The sequence below is a fragment of the Macrobrachium nipponense genome, chromosome 40, assembly GCF_015104395.2.
Source record: "Macrobrachium nipponense isolate FS-2020 chromosome 40, ASM1510439v2, whole genome shotgun sequence".
NCBI classification, from domain to species: Eukaryota; Metazoa; Arthropoda; class Malacostraca; order Decapoda; family Palaemonidae; genus Macrobrachium; species Macrobrachium nipponense.
The window spans coordinates 17914289-17932422 of NC_061101.1; the positions used below are offsets into that span (position 1 = coordinate 17914289).

The window sequence follows — 18134 nt, forward strand, 5'->3', positions numbered from 1 at the left end:
TATACAAGATCATTTAGAGTGAAGCACATGCAGTTTCTCTCCCTTGCGTCACTTCAATCATAGTATGCTCATCTCATATTTCTCAGCAAGTGTTGCACTCTTGAGTCGATCATCCTTGTTTAAAAGCTGACTGGTAATGTCAGTCATCCAGCACATGAGCTGTAACTATATCTTGAGTATATTTTAAATATTGTTTTTGAGTAAGAGATTTATTGGTATGATAGTTTTGATAAGTAAAAGTAAAAAGTGGAGTATTGGTTCATTCTGGTTACTATATTAAATACTGTATATTTTTTTGTCATTCAGACTGAACAACAAAAATGTGAACAATATTTTCATAATTCACGGGGGGGTTACTACTATAAGTTTTTCCTTTTTAATTCCTGAAAATATTCTGTGTATTGAATTCTGTAGTTAATTCCTAAACTGTTTACTGATTTAGATCAGTTGGTCAGCCATTGTGCTTTGTAATGAAACTGACTTGTATGACAGTAACAAGAAATCAGGCTAACTATTTACAGCGTTATATATGTACAGAATTATTTTAAATTGTCAAAGTCAAAACCACACTAGCATGAACTGTAACAAACAATCAGAGTAAGACTGTGAAAAAAGATGAAGAAATATACAAAGAATAAGTAAAGTGGAACTGTCTCTCTTGCATGACAACAGTTTGGTTTTTGTTTGGCAGTATGCATCAGAATGAGAAACTGAAATGCAGTACTGTACTGATAACATTGGCAAAGCGGATGATCTCAATCAGTCTTGCATCAACAGTAATACTTCTGCTTGGGAAAGTCAACACCTTTAATAGATTCTTTGTTATATGGAGGAACATGAGCTCAAGCTCAAATAAACGATTTTAAAAAGAAAAAACAAAATGATAACCAAAAAAAATAAATAATCTATGCTATCTAAATCTAGAAAAGAGATATGCATAAAAAATACACATAGAAACATAAAAGAGCAGGTCCCATAATTGTCACAATAAACTATAGTCAATCACTTCAACTAAGGCACAATCAGCAAGAAGATAAGAGCCTAGAAGATACATTACATATTTGTATAAAGCAGTTTTGGAGAGAGCAAAAAATGCTTTATAGCAAAGAGGAACCTGCTATGCAAAAAATAACAGGATTTTAAAATTACTCCGGCTCATGCTGAATGCATTCATGCAGTGTGATGTGTTCTATGTATACAAGTACAGTGGTTTTTGCTAGTTAAAGTAAGTTAACTATAGAAGTGTAATTTAAAGCACTTAATCCAAAACCAGTATTTATCTCAATGAAAGATAAAACTATGCTTATGAAGTTCCAGTTCATATTACTGTATTTTCAGAAGATAAATTCTCTTTATTGCACTTAAGTCGAAATATATACATGGCTTTCTTCTTAAAATACACGTAATTTCTGTATGTCTTGTGACACGTGGGAGAGAGCTAAAGAATTGACATGTTTATATTCAAAAATATTATTTTATATATTCAATATTTTTTTCAATAAAGCCATGTGTGACTGTCAAATCAGCAGATTAATTATGTAGAATTGTACGACAAATCAGTTTTATAAATGACAACCGAACTAGTATAGTGTATGCAATATGTAAATAAAGCATGAAGCAAAATCTTAACTAATATCACATTTTTTATTAAAACTGATTTGTAGCATTCAGTCACAAGTACTATAAAAGCATAAATTTTATATTTTGAAGAATTTTAATTTTTTTTTATCAACGTTTAACCCTCTCCTCCATTTGTAGAAAATAAATCTTGAATACATTGGCCACTGGATGGATTTAGGTGCTCTTCCTTTCTTTTGTGTGTTTTTTGGGTCTGATCATAAGAACTGATTTCTTGAGAGTGTAATCCCAGCCTCTCCATCTGAACCACACAATACCTGCAAAGAAAAAATAAAGTTTAACCTCTGTTCGCAAAAGAAAGACAAGGGAAAGGTGTGTGATTAGTGTAGCAGTAAAACAGGTAAGATAAGATTTCTCACAGACTATTTCCTACTGGCAGATCAAGGGAAATTTCTTGACCATACATATGCCATTATTATTTTTTTTATTTCCAATTTGTTTAATTATTTGATTTCTCATATTTAACTGTATATATTTTATAAAAATTTTTGGATAATAAATAGTACACTCAAAATATTGTTAACCATTGTGACCCTCACTTTACAAGGAGGTATAGTAAATTACCAAATTGGTAATGACATTTATAAACTAATGGTATCTATATAAAATTTCTGTAAATAAGAAATCTGTAGCCCAATGTGTTAGTAAAGAAACTACAGTATTGTAAAATAAGAGTGAAAGAGTTTACTTATAGTCAGGTGGCTGTAGTTAGAAATGGTTAACTTGATCACATTTGCTTGTCAGAAACTCGCATGAATTTGTTATTACAATGTTAGTGAATGCATTCAGAGGGATGCCACCTTGTTAATTCCCCTCAAAGCAGTTGAGGATTACTACAGTGAGACCCTTTTACATGAACATGGTGCAAATGTAGGCTCCTACAGAAGTGATAGAAAGGAAAAAAGTCACCAAATTTCTGGGATATAAAGTGCCATTTGTGCAATGTCAAAGAAGCACTACCGATTGTCCCAGCAGCTCTTAAGCACTCGGCATTAAAAAAGATCCTGAATTCAAACAATGACAGTTTCGTGGAAGTCGTGGGATTTCTACCAAAGGAGACAGCTGAAAGATTACCTCGTCTTGATAATGAAATTATAAGCTGGATGTTCTGAGTAGCCCTGAAAATACACCATGATATCAAGCACAGCCCTGGACACACCACAATTGGCAAGACTGACACTAACCATGCTGCTAGAGGGACATCATTCATTGAGATCTGACCATGAAGAAGCTGATACATGACTTGTTCTCCACGCTCGGGATGCAAAACAGCAGGCATTTTTCCTAGTCATTGTCCACAGCTTGGACACAGACGTTTTTGTTCTGCTAGTGGCTTACCAAGAATCGCTGACCCTGCTTCTGTGGATGCAGTTTGGAACTACTAGATAGAAGTGGTTCACTGCTGTTTACCAAATCAAAGCTATTATCCAACACCAGTTTGCTGGTGTTGGATAATAGCCTGTCTGGAATGTTTTTGTCAATGACCCAAACCTACTCGAGGACGGTGCCCAGGATTTTCCAGACCAGCGAGTGTTAGATGCAGCTGAATACTTCATTTGTAAATTGTATGCCCAGCACACAAAGCCAATCAATCCACTAAGTGTGATGTGCAATGTTTCATAGAGCCAAAAGACTCTGGAGAACATACCCCAAACCAAGGATACCCTCCAGCTGCACAATAGATGTGCACTTTTCCAGACCCTGACCTGGAAAAGAGCAAACGAAGCCCTCTAGAAGTTGCCACTTGTTCAGGAGAGTGTTTGGGAGTTCAAAAGAACATGCTGACACACTTTATCTGAAGCCAAAACTTCTCACCACAACCTGCAACCGCTGCCTGCTAGGACGTAACCTTGTGTGGATGTTCATCAAGAGGAACATGCTGTGCAACTAGAAGTTGCCAATGCATATACCTGCCTCTGGCATGCACCAAAGCATGCTTGTGCAAAGGCTGCTGCAGAAACTCAAGTTCACATTCACAGGAACTTTAGTTTGACTGAATGAAAACATCTTCCCTGAAAAGAAGGTATGAATAGTGTCTCCACTGCTCTTTATTAGCAGTGGCACATAATCATGGACCGAAGATGAAAATGTTATGTTGTAAATAAGAACACAGCATATATTTCACCATGGTCATGCTTGTGGCGGAATCACAAGCTAAAAAAAAAAAAAGTGAGCAAGACCTCCCCACATTATGTTAACCACTCCTGGCTTACAATTCCCCCAGCCACAATTTCCCCTTTACATTACTTTAATTACTAACAAGACACTTGGTTCAGCAAGGCCAAAAACACAATCCCAAACACATTTACTCATCAGGAAACTTGACACAATCAGGGCAGGATGCTGTACTGTCCACTGGATTCAGTCGTTGAGACAACAACTGCTGAATACCATACACCAAAAACCAAACAAGCAGCAAAGCCACACAGCAACTCAAAACAACACAACAAATCACTACACAAACAACATCTACAACACCAAAACTTCACACAGCTCAACAAACACCACAATTCTAACACAAGCAAACACCAACCAACATCAAGACTATACACTCAAAACACAAAAAATTGACAACACAAACATACACCAATCAACATCAAGAGTTTACAACAACTCTCAAATCAAACTCAACAGAAACTCACAAGCTCAACAACCTTCAGACAGACACAAGCACAACAAACTCAATTATACAACATCAAAACAATCAAAAACATACAATGACAACTGACTACCTCTGACCAGACTGACAGTCCCAAAAAACTGCCAAATACAGACCACTATCTGGGAAAACCAACTGTCCATCACAGACTCTGATCATAGACATACTGACCTGGGAACCATGCCAGCAAATAACCCAGATGATCACCCAACATGCAAACCACTCATTAACTATCCATCCACCACTTGCGCTCTTTCTCTCTCACTCTCTCTCTCTCGATAGCACGCTCACTCACACTCTCTAGAAAAACACATACTCACTTACACACTACCATACAGCAACACCAAACACAAACACGACATATCAAACATACGAAAACATTTAAACACTCCATTATTCCCAACAACTACAAACAACCCAATGACACTCTCACTTACCCTCTCACTCTCTCTCTCTCACACAACCCTCAAAGACGTTGTCAAATGTAACTACCATATCACTCCTCAATAATGCCTGCTAGAGTCTGGTTAAAAATAACGCATGGCATTGGCGGCAACAGGAGTCAGCCGATTGTGGAATAGGAGAGAGCAGCGTGACCTGCTTTACCCCCTGCTACGCATCATCATACCAGTTTCCTTCCCGGCCAAGAAAAGAATGAGGGGTGGCTTGAGGTGGGCTGCATATGTTAAGACCGAAGGTATGTTAGTTATGAAAAATACAAATAGATTCAAAATTTGTCACTGGTTTAAATATGGAACAAATCTTGGTCTTAAAGTTATGGAAGACTTGCTCGTGGGGGAAGGATAAGATAAAATTGATTGGAGGTTTAGCTTACCTGGGCTTACATCCTGGCCAAAGATATGACATAAGAAGTAGTCATAAGGCTCTGATTGGTACGAGGATAGGCAGTACACAACTACAAAGCTTATATCAAGGACCTAATCATAGGTCAGGATTTTATTTCGTCTGAAGTTGATGAAGCTCACCTATCTTGGTTTCCTTGCTTTACTGATTAGAGTTTTGGCAAAGTATCTTGAAAACTTTAGGAGGATACTCTGAAAGAAAGCTGATTTTTCCATTCTTGTGTTTATGAAAAATTACACCTATTTAAAGGGAATGCTAACATGATCCAATGGCACAGGATAATTAACATGGGAGGAGTAGAGATTCAGCAATAGGTATTGACATTTATTTCAGGAGAGGAGGTCTTTCTAATACATTTGATGGCCAAGACAATCACTGGATGGTAATTGATGACCAACCTTTTCCATCTCACAGACTGTCACTTCACAACCAGATGCAGATACGGCAGTCCCCAGTTATTGGAGGACTGAGTTAAAGGCGATTCGGTTTTGTGGCGTTAATTTATGGTGCCATAAAGAGCTGAGTTCCTGCACTGATAATAGTTCTGGCACCAAATTATACCTAACAGAGGCGCCATTAACCGGTTATCAGTGCCATAAATAGCCAAGTTCCGGTTAATGGGGGTTTTCATTTTTGCCTTTATGTTATTCAGGGAAATTTACTTGTGCACGTACAGAGTACAGATAATGGGCAAATCATATCTTCCAAAAGTATTTGACTCAAGACTTGAAATGCCAGAGTCATTGCTGCAAATTCCTTAGCATCTTCATAATTAAGTGGGATCTAAGATAGCTATGTCCAAGGAAATAATAAATTTCAATCTTAACATAAGAGGAAGGCACTAAAGGCTATCCAGGAAGATCACTTTGCTTTCAAAAGAAATAATATATTTAATTATAATAGAAGAGACTTCCTAGCAAAAAGCTGGAGTGTATAATAGTAAAAATGCATGTTCATAACTACTTTCAATAGCTTCCAGTACACTGCACACCACTCCTACATCCTGCTGCCTAGATAATGATTGCGTGCTTGTTTTTAGCTACATTCAAGAAATGTAGTGTTTTGAGCAAGGCTCATGCTTATGCTTGTACTTGACTGAAACTGACCTAGGTAAGAGAGACAAATTTATGTTAGCTAACCCTCAAATACTCCGTCATTTCCAGGCAATAAACACGTCAGGAGGGCACATGGTGATCTCTACAAAATCAGCATGCTACTATTCTAGATGGCACGAATGAAAGACTTTTCATTCTTTAACCCTTAATGGATGGAATTGCTCACGAGTAACAATTACAGGTTTTGAGTGGATGACAGAGTTACTTATGGTGAGTAACAATATTATTCGCCATCGATTTGGGGGAATCAAGCGAGAAAGAGGTGCCATTACTTCTATAGCCATAAATTCACTAATGGCAACTTTTAAGACTGGCTAAAATCAATTGGGTGGCTCATGAGAGAATTAGTTGGTAAGAGAGTTAGTTGGGATCTTGACTTCAAGGGAGGGTGTAGTGCCTCTCTGTCTCATGTGACGATGGGGTAGGAGCTTATATGTTAGATTTGGCTGCATCAGGATGATGGTCAGAGGGATGAGCAGGGAGCCACATCAATATCTTGGAACTGAAATACTTCCACTGCACAAAATATTTTTCTGTGCTAACCAGTAGTGGAGATAATGCTTTAGGCAGGGGACAGATGTCACCCTTGTTCCAAGGTTTATACCAGGGAAGCACAATAAACAGGCAGATTCCCTAGTTGAAAAAATTGGTCTCCCAGTGGAATGATCTCTTCACTTAAAGAGATGTATTGGTATTATGGAAAGTACATCACATTTTGACTTGTTTGCCACCAGCCTCAACAGCTCCCAAGTTACTGTTCAAAGCTTCTAGATTAGGGGGCCTAGTAACAGATAACTTTAAACCTTCATGTTGTCCCAGGGAACCATACCCTTTTTCTTCTTCCTTCTTCAGGTCTGTTTTGCCCACAACAAACCTCTCCCAATCTTCTAAACTTCCAGCTGAACCTTACCATACCCCTTCTGTCAAGACCACAGGAATCTACACTTCTAATTGCACTACATACTTGGAGGTTATCAACTGACATCCCAAAAAAGGATTTTCAGTAGAGGTTGCCATGTACCAAGCTTAGTGGCAAACTTCCTGTAGCTGGTATAACTACTTGTTAATCCTCTCTAGGTCACTATTCCTACAATAGCTGAATTCTGACATACTTGAAAAGGTTGAGAAAGTCATCCACATCTGGAATAAAATGGGTATACATCAGGGCTATCCCAGGTACTTGAAAGCAGATAGATCGATCTAACCTCTTCTGTTCACCTTAAAAATATATCAGAATGTTGAGAGAGGCTTGCTTAGAAGTTTGACTTCTCTAGTGTGAGACTTATTCCTGATATCTTCCTAACAGAAGGGGGGGGGGGGATCTCTTAATAGTGTCTTCAATTGCTGCACCAAGGAATGGTTTTGGTACTTAAAAGAGCCTTTCAAGTGATATTTATCAGCTCACCAAGCATTCCTCCTAGCAGGATTTCATGATGCAAAATACATAACAAAACTAACTCTTGAATTTGCTAAAAAAGCTTTTCCTGTTCAGCTGAGTAACCAAAATGACATAGCCTTATGTCCTTGAGAATCATATCTCTAAAAAGGCGGGTTCATGTGTGCAATTATTTTGATCTATTTGGGGGGGGGGGGGGGGGGGCATTATTTGTTGTTTCAAAAATGGATCCTCCTCTCAGCTGAGGCAGAGTGATTGTCATATGCCTCATTCAAGTCTGAGGCATCCTTTCATAAGGTCAAGGGCCACCATGAGGTCAGGACCATTTCAACTTCTGTGGGTCTCAAGTTAAATACAGACATTATTAGTGTTGAACAAGGCTACATGGAGGTACCCTGCTTTCAACCAATATTATTTTAGGTATCTAACACAAAGCCAAGTTGTGTCACAGCCTAATGGAGGATGACTGCAACTCATCATCCTAATTTTCTTGACTCATACTCTTTTGGATCCACGGGCATAGATCTTCTGGGGTACCTGCTCCTACACCTCACCTTCATAATAAGCACCACTTTATTTTTTCTTTCTCTGAATTTGTTAACCAAAAGTTAAGTACGTACAAAATTTACAAACTAAGCCTCTGTTAGTCCTGATCCCCTTGTTACTTCCAAGACTTCTTTTTGGATGAACTTCTGTATCAACTATCAACTCACTAGCTGTACTACATGAAGTACTTTCTAGCTAAGGGAAATCTTCTGGTACTAACACCATCCAACCTAAATAGCCATTCAGGCTATTTGGTGCTGTATATTACTGGGTTTATTTTGAAACAAAGTTAATAATCAAGAATATCATTAACTTTTTCTCAAAAACCCATTATGTTACCAAAGTGTATTAACCTTCCTACTTTTCCTTTTGCAGTTGTATAACACTACACAGATAATGATCAGTTCCACCAGTAAGGGTACTGAGGGACTTTGATGCAAACTTTGCTTCCTTTACTCTGGGAACATGTCTGGAGATCGTGTTACTGCACATCAGGCAAACATAATTAATGGATTTGTATAGGAAACAAATTTATTATATTCTTGAACGTTACATTTTTGTTATTACAGTACTATACAGCAATGAATTAAGACTGGAAGTTAGATTAACACTGAACTGTGAGTAAAGGCAACAGACTGAGCATAAAAATACAGCATGAAACTTTTAAAACATTATACTGTACACTTTAATGGACAAATTCTCTCTGGAAGTCCATCGTATGTATTTTGAGGCAAAGCAAAAAACGAATTAAACATTTGGATTACCTTGTCTAGCTGTAAGGTCATTGGGATCTGTCAAATAAAGACCATTAAGACCTCGGCCGCATGAACGCCACCACCAGCCACCTTTCAACATTGATGCACAGTTCAGACTTGAGCGATCATTGTCTCTGTAAATGCCCAAAATAATGTTAAAACCTATTCACATTTTATTAAACTTAAGGAATAAAAATGACAGATAATCAAGTAACTTTCCTTAGAAATAGTAAGGTAAAGTGTTTATGTAGAAAGTGACAGGAAGAAAATGCGACAAATCTACTTGACACCTTGGTTTTTTTATATCAACTTATCATTTTAAAAATTCCTTTCATTATAACAATAGAAAGTTCATTTTTATTTACCAATTCTGAGAAAAGTAACTGAGAACATAACTAATTATAATACTTAAGTCAACTGAGTTTGCAAATAGTCATATGTATTCTGAAACAGCAAACATATACAGCAACTTTAACATGCAATATAAAGCAGTTTATTTTTTATGAGATAAGCACTGTGGAGAATGGTACAATATGTGAAACTTTTAGCCAACAACACAATTTCATCAAGTATCTTTTTTATTAATAGGATCTTTGGTACATCCAAATTTTTTTGGGCTAGTTTTGTGTATATTATACCTTGCTTAACTCCAGTTATTCACACCACTGAAACAGTCTCATAATCTTAAAAATAATTCTTGATCATTCTAAACTATTCATGTCCAACTATCACAATAAATATTTTGGTAGTCTGTATTAAGTAAGAATAATTATACATAATTCTTCTCCAAACAAATTCCACTTTTGGATTAAAAATACTACTGAGAAACCCAAATTTCTGTTTAGAGTATATGTCTAATATTATAGAGATGAGAGTAGTTTAGAAAACATTTTCTTATATTCCTAGGATATCCATCATTGTTCTGTAGGGTTTTTCAATTTTTGTTGCATTGCCAACTTTCTAGTTATCATTGATACAGTGTGAGCAAGTTCCAGCATAGTAGGATTGGTAAGGGGAACTACCTGCATAATTATATTGTACTTCCGTTAATTACCAGTATGCAATACATAGGCTACTCGAAAGGGGAGCCTGTGTCCTGCAAAACATACGCTCCCTACAGACTATTCACTTGACCATGTACTGCAAGTAACTTATTGTGAATAGAATCTATTGAAAACTAAACATGCATTATCACAGAGCATATACGTACCGTGAAAAAATTTTGGGCACTGGGACACATGGAAACATATTTTATTACTGTTTACATTGTTAACAAACAATAACAAATAACTGATAAGTCAGCAATGTGTTCTGCTACCATGTTTTGATTAGTTTGCATTTTAACCCTTACTGGATGGGCATGATCACGTGAGGCATAACAATAGCTCTAGAGTAGGGACCGGCCTGCCTCTGGTGAGATTCAATATTTCATGCCATAAAGTTTGAATGAATTTTGTGGGAAAAATATTCAAATCACTTCAATGGCGCATAAATGCCTTCTGGCAACTTGTACGGCAATACTGGTAGCTCAGTACAGGGTAGAGGGAGATCAGTGTGAATTGAGATTTCATGAGGCAGTGTACCGCATCTCCACATCCCAGGACGTCTTTTTTTCTCTCTCTCTCTCTCTCTCTCTCTCTCACAAATATACCCAGACATTGCTGTTCGTTATAGTTCTTACCTTTTTTGACAGTATGTCAGCTATAATTGTATTATTGCAAACTTAAGTACAAAAAAATAGATATTAGGAAAAACATGTACGTATAATTCACTAAAAGAGGTACTGCATGTCCCCATCTCAGTACTTCTTGTAAATATTCTACCATCAATGTATGCGTACTGTAGTACTCGGAATTTGTTACTGTTTTTAGTTCTTATCTGTTATGATATTGTGAGTTGTAATTCTAGTTTTACAAAATAAAAAACATTAGGGAAAACATGTAGTATATAACTAAAAAGTGTCTTGAAAAAGAGGAGCCGCACATGGTCGGAAATATTCACTTTCAATATCCCATGGAAGGTACAGAAAATTTTAAAAAATTTTTGTACCATGTGCATTTCCATATCTTCCTAATTCCATTTAGTATGTGTGAGTTGTTTTAAAATTGGCCAACCTTAAAGTTTGCCCAGTCAAGGGGTGTGCTTAATACGTTATATATTTTAGCCTGGCCTTTAAGGGTTAATGTCTTTCATTAAGACATCACTTGTTTATCTCTTTACTAGAACATACATTTCTGGTTTTTTCTGGAAAAACTCAGTGCTTATGTTTAAACATATTGCATTATTTCAATTTTTAATTTGTAATAAGTCTGGTTAAAAGCCTCTGTGAGTTGTTTCTAGTTTACAGTACGTACTGTCATTTCTGTACTAAAGCCTGGCCAGTTAGCCTCTTAAATTGGAAGAGGTCACCATAATAATTTTCATTTTTTTTGAAATGTATTTTAAGTTTCCTTCTCTCTCTCATATGTAACTACCACATTTCCCAGCATTGAAGATACCCCAATTTTGACCAGGGGAAAATAAAAAAATAGTCGCACTATCACACGTTGGTGGTTTTATCTGGTTGGTATGCTGAAAGCATTCCACTACCTTGATGCATTAAAGTACCTTGGCTTTGGTAACTACATGATATTGATTATTTTAGTTCTCAAGTTTATTTATTTTAAAAATGCTTTGTTTTGCATTTTTTCATGTTCATTGATTTCAATTGTATGATCAACTTTCCTGAAGTTGACATACCAGCAAATTGAAAGATTGGAACAGAACACCAAGTAATACATAAGATACAAACTGTCCAGCAGTGTTTTGTGAGAAATTTTCCTTGCCAAGAGTGTTTCTGTTTGCAAATGGATAAAGCTAGAGCTGGTGTAATATTTCAAGATTTTGATGTATCTTTTTCTTAAACTGAAAGGAAAACTAAATGCTGCAACAGGAAAATTGGAATATGGAATAACAAATCCATCACATGAATATGACATCCCAAATATTAGAACCAATAAAAATAGAATGAAGATTAAAATCAACAAAATACAAAGATTACATGAGAAAAAACATTTTAATTTTCAAAACCTGAAAATATTTTATATAGTATTGTTACCATTTGTAAAAGTAAAGATGTTTCATTATAAAAGTCTGACTTAGTACGCAATATTAAATGTACAGATCCAGGAATGAAACTTTGTGATTATGTATAATTATTTTTAAGATCCTTTTGTTCATTTACTGTTTTAACCAAGTATAATCTACACTCTAAATTCATAATTCATACCCAGGAGTCCTGATTATTTTCTAGCAAAGAACCTTCCTCCCAGATTAGGATAGGCCTATAAAATACTAATCCAAGACCTCTAGGATGCACGATAAAGCATCTGCATCAAAATTCTATGTATACACAACCTATTTATTTCAGTATATTTAATTATCATTTCAGTATATTTAATTAACAATATTTTATGATGCTGCAATACTGAATAGTACTGCATAATGCTCTTGAATATGACAAGCTTTATTAAGGCAAAGGTAAATGTGTTGAATTTTGGTGAGCATGGCCTTCAACTGCCACAAAGCATTAGCCTCTCCAGAATGATGCCATACCAGTAATATAGTAGGAATTGGGTAACAATTCCAAATTAACAATGTTGTGTTAATTCAAAATATATATCTGACTTTGTATGAGATATTGATTAATATTTTTAGTTTTTAAAGAAATTTAGTTTTTCAAATTTCTTTAAATAAGGTAAGAATCTACTAGAAGTTTCTTTAAAATATTGTCACAATAATTCAGTATTTACTACAGTACCTTAAATCTACCTTTGCACTTACAGCCCGAGTTCTCCTCATCTGTCACCTTTGAATTGTTTTGTACTTTCACTTCACTTATACAAATTAGAATAAATGGGATTCAACTGTCACCTTTTTAGCACATTTTAACAGAAAGTTTTAGGTTGCAATTCTAGATAAGCAAGACTATTGAGGAGAACCCATCTAAGGCAGAAAACAAATGGCAAAGAGGGGCGTTGTCCCAGGTGGCTGGGTCGATGTTTGGAAGTCTGGTCTCACTAAATCACCTTCAGTTAGTCCTGCCAACTGCCGACCGTCACTTCGTCTAAACAACGTCGGCGTCCCTGAAACACAGAACTCGAAGCCGCCAAGTTGGTAACACTGGCACTGAACCCAAACCAACACTAGGAGATGATACCAGCAATGGCCAAGTCATCTCACTCAGAGCAGACAATTTTCATGGACTGTTATTGGTCTTTTTAATGACGTTAAAGGAAAACTGTCAAGTGTCATCAGTCATTTTTTATAATTTTGAAGCTACTGGCTTTTACAACTGAAAGATTAAATTACCCACTTTCTTACATTTACAGTTTAATTTCTTAAAAAATAAGCTAATTACCTAACACCAGGATTTTTTTAAGATAAATAGATTTTAGATCAATACATCACCTGTTAACTGTGGAGAAGGGGCTGAGATTGGAGCCATACCATGGATCATTAAGGGAATCGCCAGCATTCCCAGAATATCCACCTATTTCTAGCTTGTACATATCTTGTTCACTATGAAGCTTGAAAGTTGAATATTCAGCATATCTGAAATTGCAATATATTAATAAAACTTTCTAAGTATCAATTATGCATTAGAATTGAAATATACATGCATACAAATATATATATATATATATATATATATATATATATATATATATATATATATATATATATATATATATATATATATACAGGCGGTCCCCGGGTTACGACGGTTCCGGCTTACGACGTTCCGAGGTTACGACGCTTTTTCTTAAATATTCAATGGAAAATCCGTCCTGGGTTACGACGCTTGTTCCGAGGTTACGACGCTGACGCTTACCGACGCTCCGAGTTAACGACGCTTTTAAAAAACTCATACTATGATAAAACTCCTTTATAGTTTTAGCACAAGTATATTAATAAAAATAAGTTTCTGGTTAGATTACAACAAAAATTTTGAGGTTATGATGATTTTCGACACTTTTATGTCGTATTTTTCTTTTTCTATGTTTTTAGTGACGCCTCATATGCGGAACTAGTTTCGAGCGAATGAATACATACTAGCTTGCGGTGCGCAAAAAAGTTACATATAACAGTCCAAAAGCACAATAATGAAAAAAACAATCATTGCTTGTTTCCAGTAATAATAACAAAACGAAGTTTCTGGTTAGATTACAATGAGAGAGAGAGAGAGAGAGAGAGAGAGAGAGAGTTAGGAGAGCGAGAGTAGAGAGAGGCATACTTCCGACGCTCCGAGTAAGGACAGAGAATGTTTTTCGTTTCGTTCAAACGGCCTCTGACTCATGCCAGTAAATGTTTGTTGATACTAATAATATAAGCCTATTTAAAGAGACGTTTACTTTAATTAGTCTATTATGATACGTAAATATAGTAATCAACTGTTCTTGTAGCCCTCAAGATTTGGCAAAATCGAAGTATCCAAAGAGAGACATTATCCAGTACACTGGAACCTTGACATACGAATTTTTTAATTTGTTCCGTTTACCGTTCCATCGTCGTATATCAAAACAGTTGTATCTCAAAGCATTTTTTTCCATTTAAAATAATGTAATATGTATTAATCCGTTCTAGCGGTATGAAACCACACCTAAACACAGCTAAATTACATATAATATACACAATTTATACACAAATAAACGAGTAATAACACACATAATGATAAAATAACATAGCAATGTGATAAATGATAATAAATGTTAATAAAATCAATTAAAAAAAGAAAGGAATTTTACTTACCACAACGAAAGATGACGTTGAGGCCAGCAGGGTGAAGGAGGTAGGGAATTTGGGTGGCAGGGCAACGATTTGTTCTCTTTTTTATTTTACGTATTTGTACACTAATCTAACTACGTAATAAAACAAATAAATGAAATAACATTGCTAAACACTTAACTTTTTTATTTTTTTTTTTAATTTTAACTCAGTTTTGTAGTTTAGAAATAATGGTGCTGCCTTTGGAAGGTTTGTTTTATGCTTTGCTATAATTTCATGTTTTTGCTTCCATCGAAATCATTTTTCTTTTGGGTTTTTTCTTATCACCTGCTTTGTCCTTTTAGCTTTTGAGACCCATGGTTAATAATAAAATAGACAAAAATAACACGAAAAATAGGCGCAAATACAACGAACTAAACAACGACGTGTTAACATGCAGCACCAACAAACAAACAGACTGAACGCCATTTTATCGGTCGCCTTTACAACTAACACTCATCGCAAAATCGTATCTCAAATATTTCGTTGTATATCAAAGCTTATATTCGCAAATTTTCTGTTGTATCTCAAAACATTCGTATATTAGGGCAATCGTATGTCAAAGTTCCAGTGTAATTTGATCAGAGAGAGAGAGAGGAGAGAGAGACGCCTTGGCAACAATGGTCACCCGTCTCGGGGATTGAGTAACATTTATTTTCTGAACAGATGGAACTAGAGCAGTGTTCGTTTCCATTAACGGGCCCTTCTGACTCATGAGCAGGAAATCGTTTTATGTTGGTGATACTGAATATATAAGCCTATTTAAAGATATCGTTTTACTTTAATTAGTCTCATGTGAATACGTAAACATAGTAAAGTCAGGCTGTTCTTGTAGCCCTCAAGATTTGGCAAAATCACTCAGGTTGTACATAAAACTTCAAATAAGTAGTAGTGTCACCAGAGGTATTACAATAGTTTTACCTTCAAGAACCAGCATTCTTTATGAAAATAACTCCAGGTTGTACATAAAACTACAGGAAACAACATGTAGGTGTAACCAAAGGATTACAAGTAAGGTTTTTATAACTTTTATTAGTTTAAGACATATTTTCCAAGCGTCGTTCCGGCTTACGACGATTTTCGGCTTACGACGTGTCTCAAGAACGGAACCCCCGTCGTAACCGGGGAACTGCCTGTATATATATATATATATATATATATATATATATATATATATATATATAATATATATAATATATATAATATATATATTATATTATACGTACACACAGTGAAACCTTGTTGTAACAGATAATAGGGGGAAGATCATTTAAAGGAATTATGCATTAGAATTGAAATATACATGCATACAAACATATATATATATATAATATATATATATATATATATATATATATACTATATATATATATATATATATATATATATATATATATATTATACATACACACACAGTGAAACCTTGTTGTAACAGACTAATAGGGGGGAAGGTCATTTAAGGAATAATTCCATAACAATGAAATCAACTTCATTATCATTTTGGTGGTAAGTAACTTCTCCGAACAATGCAGTCATGCAAATGATAACTATTGTACATTTTTGTACTGTTGTTTGCGATTGGCGACGAAGCATAAATGTAATAAAATCGTTTTTACCTTATACATTATTGGCATATCTTCATAATAAAAAGCCTATTCGAGGAATAATTCCATATCAATGAAATCAACGTTTATCTATGTGCGTCCAGCTGGCAAAATGTAAACCAAATTATGGTAGCACTCACAGCAATTCATCTTTCGGTATTCTTTTGACATTTATATGGCAATGTAATTACGGTAGTAATAACGTTTAGGATAACATAATATTAATTTTTCACAAAAAATTCATGAGGCAATTTATATCAATGAAATCAACTTTTATCTATGAGAGGCCAGCCAGCCAGCTTGACAAAATGCAAACATCGAATTCTGGTAGTGCTCACAGCAACGTTATCTTTCAGTATCCTTTTGAAATTGTAATGGTGGTGTAATTGTGGCAATAACATGGTAATAATAACATTTAGGATAACATAATATTAATATTTCACTAAAAATTCATTATCATTTTGGTAGTAAATAATAGTTTAGAATTATCGTATACATATATGTACGTATACATATACGTGTATATATATGAATATTATATACACGTATATGTATATATATATATTGTATATATATACATATATATACACACACACACACACACACACACACACACACACACATATATATATATATATATATATATATATATATATATATATATATATATATTTTCAAGTTATAAAAGTCCACACTAATGTAAGACGTGTAATAAAAAAATCCTTATATGACAGGAGCTTTCGTCTACTGATTAAATAGACGAAAGCTCCCGTCATATAAGAATTTTGTAATACGCATCTTACATAAGTGTGGGCTGTTATTACTTCAAAATATTCCAATCACTTTATGGTGAGATATATGTATGTGTATATACTATATGTGTACATATATATACTATATATATATATATATATATATATATATATATATATATATATGTATATATATATATATATGTATATATACACTGTAATTTCAAGTTATCATACAAAATTTACAGCCAGGATATTTATGTATATAAAGTAATTTCTCATTACATAAAAAGTGGTGATGAAAATATTATTGCATTGGGAAACATTACTGTATCAATAAATACATACAATACTGCTACAATACTGCTACTTTCCTTTCTGATGAAAGCTACCATGGCACCTAGAAAAGGAAAAGTGCTTACCTTCTGTTACCGTCAAAGTCTTCGAGTTCAACTCGTAACATGTAATCATCTGTGTTAGTCAGCATGTAGATATTTTCATTGCCCAGCCAGAATTCTGCTTCTGGGTTACCAAAGCCATGTTTATAATCATCCCATTCTCTGTTGAAGGTTTCACGGGGCTCACCAAAGTCATCTCGTCGTTGGATAACCTGAATGTGATATAATGATTTTTACATGCAATTTTTTTTCTATATTATGCAAAAGTTAGTTATTCACTACTATCTACTTTTGATATCAAATTGAAGAGAAATGCAAATTTTGATTCTCACCGTCCAGCCTCCACCAGCAGTGTCCATGTCACAATACACTTTAAGGAACCAGTAGGTTGTGCCACGAATTTTAAGGTAATAGGTACCACTTTCTATCATTCCTTGATTGCTGAGGTCACTGCATGAATATCCTTGCTGTATGGGAACAAAATAAATAGTAATTTAGTGGGAAACCAAATTAAAAAGCACATAAATGCTTATTATGTACATAAATGCACAACACTTTTGAGTTTTTTTACGCAAATAAACTTCAATCATTGCTGAACTTAA

At 34.9% G+C, this 18134-nt stretch overlaps 1 protein-coding gene across 4 annotated transcripts in view; it reads right to left on the reverse strand.

Annotated features, from left to right (window-relative positions):
- Positions 1-386: 386 nt before the first annotated feature.
- The window catches only part of LOC135211965 (uncharacterized), a 934916-nt gene continuing 917168 nt past the window's right edge, over positions 387-18134 (reverse strand). For all 4 annotated transcript variants that reach the window (XM_064245221.1, XM_064245222.1, XM_064245220.1 and 1 more), the window contains 5 exons: positions 17865-17999; positions 17557-17744; positions 13423-13566; positions 8983-9107; positions 387-1895 (listed from right to left, as the gene is read on the reverse strand). In XM_064245221.1, the coding sequence (XP_064101291.1) occupies positions 1795-1895; positions 8983-9107; positions 13423-13566; positions 17557-17744; positions 17865-17999 (693 nt within the window). In that variant the 3' untranslated portion in view covers positions 387-1794. The remainder of the gene's footprint in view (positions 1896-8982; positions 9108-13422; positions 13567-17556; positions 17745-17864; positions 18000-18134) is intronic.